The sequence below is a fragment of the Mus caroli genome, chromosome 19 (genome assembly GCF_900094665.2).
Source record: "Mus caroli chromosome 19, CAROLI_EIJ_v1.1, whole genome shotgun sequence".
In the NCBI taxonomy this organism is placed as follows: domain Eukaryota; kingdom Metazoa; phylum Chordata; class Mammalia; order Rodentia; family Muridae; genus Mus; species Mus caroli.
This window is the reverse complement of record NC_034588.1, coordinates 33,570,055-33,576,054: the sequence shown is the minus strand read 5'-3', so window position 1 is coordinate 33,576,054 and position 6,000 is coordinate 33,570,055. Positions and strand designations below refer to the sequence as shown.

The 6,000-nt window shown below is 44.9% G+C and overlaps 1 protein-coding gene across 1 annotated transcript in view; it reads right to left on the bottom strand.

The window, feature by feature from the left end:
• Positions 1 to 2,385: 2,385 nt before the first annotated feature.
• The window catches only part of Btaf1 (B-TFIID TATA-box binding protein associated factor 1), an 87,158-nt gene continuing 83,543 nt past the window's right edge, over positions 2,386 to 6,000 (bottom strand). Inside the window, exons 36-38 of the mRNA XM_021151415.2 lie at positions 5,384 to 5,543; positions 4,921 to 5,091; positions 2,386 to 3,875 (exon numbers count right to left, since the gene is read on the bottom strand). Of these exons, the coding sequence (XP_021007074.1) occupies positions 3,732 to 3,875; positions 4,921 to 5,091; positions 5,384 to 5,543 (475 nt within the window). The 3' untranslated portion in view covers positions 2,386 to 3,731. The remainder of the gene's footprint in view (positions 3,876 to 4,920; positions 5,092 to 5,383; positions 5,544 to 6,000) is intronic.

The window sequence follows — 6,000 nt, the reverse complement described above, 5'->3', positions numbered from 1 at the left end:
TGTAGCTGTCTTCAGACACTCCAGAAGAGGGAGTCAGATCTCATTACAGATGGTTGTGAGCCACCATGTGGTTGCTGGGATTTGAACTCTGGACCTTTAGAAGAGCACTCGGCGTTCTTAACCACTGAGCCATCTCGCCAGCCCCGAGATGTCTTTTTACAAAAAGATTTATGAGCATCCTGTCACTGACCCACCAGAAGAGGGCATCAGATCCAATTACAGATGGCTGTGAGCCATCATGTAGTTGCAGGAAATTGAACTCATGACCTCTAGAAGAGCAGACAGCGCTCTTAACCACTGAGCCGTCTGCAGCCCCTGAGAGACGTCTTTGATCAGGTGTACCCATGGTTTCCCTATCTTCACTCCGTGCCGAATCTTTTTGTCTTGGTTTTTTTTTCCCCTTTTTAAAGTGAGTACACTGTCACTGTCTTCAGAGAGGATGTCAGATCCCATTACAAATGGTTGTGAGCCACCATGCGGTTGCTGGGAATTGAACTCAGGACCTCTGGAAGAGCAGTCAGTACTCTTAACCGCTGAGCCATCATCTCTCCAGCCCTTGTCTTCTGGTTTTATGTTGAGGTACTGGCTTGACTTGAGATTAAACAGGGACAGGGGCAGAGATGTAGTCAGAGGTGGGCAAGAGACACTACTGGTTTTGATGTGGTATGAATGTGACTGAAGCCCTGACAGATTTGGCTAGTAGTTGGATCAGCTACAAGGCCACGAGGCAAGCCTGTGCGATCCAATGCGGGCTGCCTTGGGAGTAGTTACACTGACTGCACTTGCTGAAGGTCTGCAGGGATGGAACTGCGGGGTGTTAGGCTTGGTGGTGAGCTCCTTCACCCACTGACCCATCTCTCCAGCTCAGAAGACGGTTTCTCTTTAGAGGTTGTACCTCTTTTTAGGTTGGTGATAATGCTTAGTGTGACAAACAAACATTCTCAACTGATTGGTAGCAAAACTCAAGTTTTTATTGATTCATACTGAATTTCTGACATTTGATTACAGACATCCCTGCATTTAATGTCACTTTATCCCCCCAGTACCAGAAGGTCCTGGGAAATTGAGGTCTGAGGGAGATACAAGGCTGGGTTGGCGGGCGAAAGTCAGCATAGGCACCTGACAGAGTTGGCCTTCCTGCAAGTTCTCTCTCGGCGGTCTGTTGTGCTGGGAGTAAAGGCGTACGCCACCATGCCTAGCTCTATCGTGGTCTTAGTTTCAGTTGTGCCACTTAAATAGTCATGCTCTCTGCAAGGACTGAGGTGCCTGACCTGGCTTGGTTCTGAGATCAGGTACATTCAAGGGGTGTGGTTCTACACTGTCACGCCTTCAGATGGCTCCCCTGGAATACTTACATTATAAATATAAATTATAAAACGTCTCAATGGAGGCCCTTCCCCCACAGCTGCCAGTTATCAAGTAACCAGCTCTGCTCAAAGTCAGGATTGTGCGATGGTAGACCCAGAACCTCGGATCCTACAAGAAAATATAATTAATGTCTGATCAACCCTAAATGTAATTAACTATTTGAAAATTTCAACAATAGTACAATGGATCCATGAACCCACAAGCCAGCTCAGCACCCACACTCAACCATGTTTATTTGAGCTCCAAAACCCACACATTCTAAACACATAACTAGTGCATCATCACCCCCACACAGCTGGTAATGGGGTTAAATGCATGCTCTACCTGAGTAGTGTTTCCCACTGCCAGATGGGCAGGCACCATGTTCTGGGTCACGTGCCTTCCTTTGTTGGAAGGCTAGAATGTGTGGCTTTACATATTACAACAAAAAGTTTTAAAAATGTCACTGTTCCTCTCAAAAAGGACAAGATACTTTCTCTTTAAGAACTAGTTTGCCAGTACGTGCATGCACTTTCTAATTAAACATGTAGACTTTACCTGCCTTCTAGTTCTGACTTTTCTTTTTTTTTTCTTTTTGGTTTTTCGAGACAGGGTTTTTCTGTGTAGCCCTGGCTGTCCTGGAACTCACTTTGTAGACCAGGCTGGCCTCGAATTCAGAAATCCGCCTGCCTCTGCCTCCCGAGTGCTGGGATTAAAGGCATGCGCCACCACACCCGGCTTAGTTATGACTTTTCAAGTGAGGATAAAAACAAAACACTAATATATGGTGTGACTTCTTCTGTCCCTTACTATTTCTTCAGTGAGAAAACCGCTCCCTGCTTTTAGAAGATACGGAAATAGCAAATAAATAGTTTATGAAAGCAAACAAGTACACTGCATCTTCTACATGAAATCTGAAGTTTTCCTTTTGGTCCTCTATATTTGAATATAAACCCTACATACAAAAGGTGTGGCTTCCCACACAACCTGTGCATCTGAGCTGCTTGTCAGTCTTTACTGTAAACAACACACAATTGCACAGACTTTACAATTTGATGTTTATTCTCTTGTGGAATGCTAGGTTCAGGATTACAGGATGGTTGTCAAGGCTACTCAAGTGTGACAAACGTCGTATCTAAGTGCTGTGGAGCTTTTAATTATTTTAAACAAAACCCTTGTTATTGTACAATTGAGGTCTGATGGTTTTAAGTTGATGCCTAGGTGTAGGACCAGACACAAACCTTAGGGATGTTTATTACCTGTACATACATATATACAAATATAGTCCACATGTGTGTATACACGGGCATGTATTAATTTATGTGGGAAAGTTATAAAATTATATATACATACACATACATGCATATCTATATATAGCTGCCCACCCTCACCATTGAGCTGTTTGAACACTAGCTCATGAGCTCTCTGCTCAGTTATTATTGCTGTCTGGTAGAACTACATGATTTTAGTGCCAAAGCCAGACACATTTTCCAGTGTAGGGTGGACACTGTTGTATAGATACGCGTGTATAAAGAGCATTCCTCCCCGCGTTCAGGCATGCCCTGCTACAGTAAACAGTCTTTACCACAGGGTTCAGGATTTAAGCAGTGTAAAATCTATGTCTGGAAAACTGTGTTCATAGTTACAAAATATATATATATATGATTGAAACTTACTGAGTACATATATGTTCTTTGAATCTGGCTATATCCTAGCCATTAGATAAATTAAACAGAAACCCATCCTCTAATAGGATATTATTGTAGCCTTAAATACCAGTACCTGCATTTATTATTTAGTATACTTTAAAAGTGAACAAAATGATGTTAAAGGATTTGAAAACACCATATGCATCTGCATTAAATATACAAAGGTTGCCACAGGGCCTGGTTTAATTCATTGCTTAACATTTTCAGGTCCTAGGGTTAATATTAAAGTCACTCTGAAATTCTGAAAAGTATGGCTCATTAAGGCTTTTATACAAAAGAAGCCCTATTTGTAATCAATTATAAAAACTATTTTAAAGAACACAGATGCATACAAACAGCACAGCACTGGTGGATCTCACCGTGGAGAAAGTGACTGTAGAGGAGGCTGTCCCCGCAGAAGCACCTCCTGGTAGCACATGGAAACCTGGCTGCTTCCTGGCTGCAGCTATTCAGCATGTAAAATTTAAACCTTTTCACATTAACATCGTATTTAATACAGTGCAAATACTTGAGAATAACTTGTTCCCCAACGAAGCAAGAGCCAGCACTAAGCTGAGTAGTTTCAGATCTATTTATACATTCAGGTAAAGTTCGCAGAGACTTAGTCTGCTGAATATCAGCAGAAGGTCACTGAGCTAGCAGCAGTTGCACCTGGCATGGCATGGCACGCAGCAGTCACTCGAGAGAGCGCATGAAGGTCTCCAGGTTGTACTCCGAATCATACTGCTCGGCGTCCCAGAGGTCACTCAGGTTCTCAAGAACTGATTTCATGCTTGCTTTCCCAGAAGTGGAGCTGTCAGCCTTTTCTGCTTTTCCATCCTAATACAACATTGGAAGATAAAGTGAGTTTTCTGTTTTGTTTGAGACATGGTCTCATTATATAGCCCTGGCTGTCCTTGAACTCAGATATCCACCTGCCTCTGCCTCCCTAGTGCTGGGATTAGAGATGTGTGCTACCATACTCAGTTTAATTCAGAAATATCTAAAGTCAAAGGCTTGAGTCCCTAGAACCAGGGACCAGGAAGGAGAGGGAGCAGCTCGGGCAGAGTGAGTGCCACTGCACACTGAGTTCTGTGTTGGACCTCGGTACAGCACAAACCCAGGCACACACAGGGGAGGAAGGCTGTATAAGGAGTCCAAGGTCATTTTCAGCTATGCTGCAAGTTCAAGGATAGTCTGAGATATGTGAGAGTTTTCTCAGTTAACCAATAAATAAGATGAGAACAGGCACAAGAGGGAGGGATGAAGTAAGACAGGGTCTTACAATTTGGCCCAGGCTGGCCCTTTCTGCTTCAGCTTCCAGAGTACTGGGATCACAGGCCTTAGCCACCATGCTCTGATGTGGTACAGCATTTCTGACGGTAGGTTATCTAATAGGTTAGTAGTTTGGTCCCCCACGATAATAACTCTAAACCAGGGCCTCAGGAGCCAGATGGTGGATGACAGGCACCAACCCCTAGATGTACATTCTGACACACACACTCCAAACACAATAAGTGTAGTTTTTAAAAATATGAAGTGTTGGAGGCTGGAGAGAGGGCTCAAGCTCCCACAGTGAGCAGCTCTCAACCACCCTATTACTTCAGCTCCACAGGATCTCATGCCAGCCTCAGTCTTCACGGGCCCTGCACTCTATGTGCATGGGTGCTCTGTCTGTATGAGAGCAGCGGATCCCCTGCAACAGGAGTTACGGTTGGGAGCTGCCATATGGGTGCTGGGAACTGAAGAGCAGGTAGTGTTCTCAGCCCGTATTTGCTTACTAATCCCAGAAGACTGCTACAGCAGCCTGGACACACACCCTGCAGAGTGCCCACTCAGTCACCACAGACAGCCCCAGGACTGATGAAGATAAGTCACTCTTTACCTTATCTAGAGTGAACAGGTCAAGAAGTTGATCCGTGCCCATACTCTGTAAGCTAGAGTTTTCTTGGCTAATAACAGTATTTGCAATGTTCATCTTGAACTTCTGCAAGCCCATTATCTTTTCTTCCAGTGTTCCTCTGGTTATCAGCCGGTAGACATTAACCACACGTTTCTAAATAAGAACAACAATTGAACCACATGCAAACTGATGAACTCGGGTTGTCAAGCCAGCCCTCTCCATCACCTTATGTCTGACGGAGTTTGTCTGTTCCCACGACCCGAAAACTGTTTCCAGGCATTATAGAGCATCCTAACACAACAAAGAGACAGTGACCCCAGGCTTTTGTAGCTGTGCTAGAAAGTGGTGGAGGAAGCCATCTCACTGAGGTGAAAGGGCACTGGAACCCAGTCTGCCTGGTCTTCTGGAGTTCTGTCTAGCACTAGTGCAGTGTTAGATGACGCACCTGCCCAATACGATGGGCCCGGTCCATGGCCTGCAGATCTCGCATAGGGTTCCAGTCATGCTCCACAAACACCACAGTGTCAGCTCCGGTCAAGTTCAGGCCCAGGCCACCAACATGAGTTGTGAGAAGAAGAACATCGATGGAGGGGTCGTTGTTAAACCTACACAAAACCAGAGTTAGCATCCTCTATTAAAATGAAACATACTTCTTTAAAACCCTGTCTTAGGGTTTCTACTGCTGGGATAAAATACTGTGATCAGAAGCACCTTGAGGAGGCAAGGGTTTTACTCCAGCTTAGCACTGAGTTACAAGATTACAACAGCTCTATCACAGCTCTATCAAAGTCCACCATCCAGGCAACTCAGGGCAGGGGCTGAAGCTGAAACCATGAAGGGTGCTGCTTTCTTACTGCTGGGCTTGCTCCTCCTGGCTTACTCAGCCTGTTCTCTTGTAGCAGCTGAGGGCTAGGCCCGACAGCCAAGGAGTGTAACTGCCACAGTGAGCTGGACACTCCCACATCAACTAAGAAAATGAAGCACAGGCTTGCCCAGAGGCCAAGCTGGTGGGGGATTTTCTCAATTGAAGTTTCTTCTAATCAACTCGAGCTTTGTGTCAAG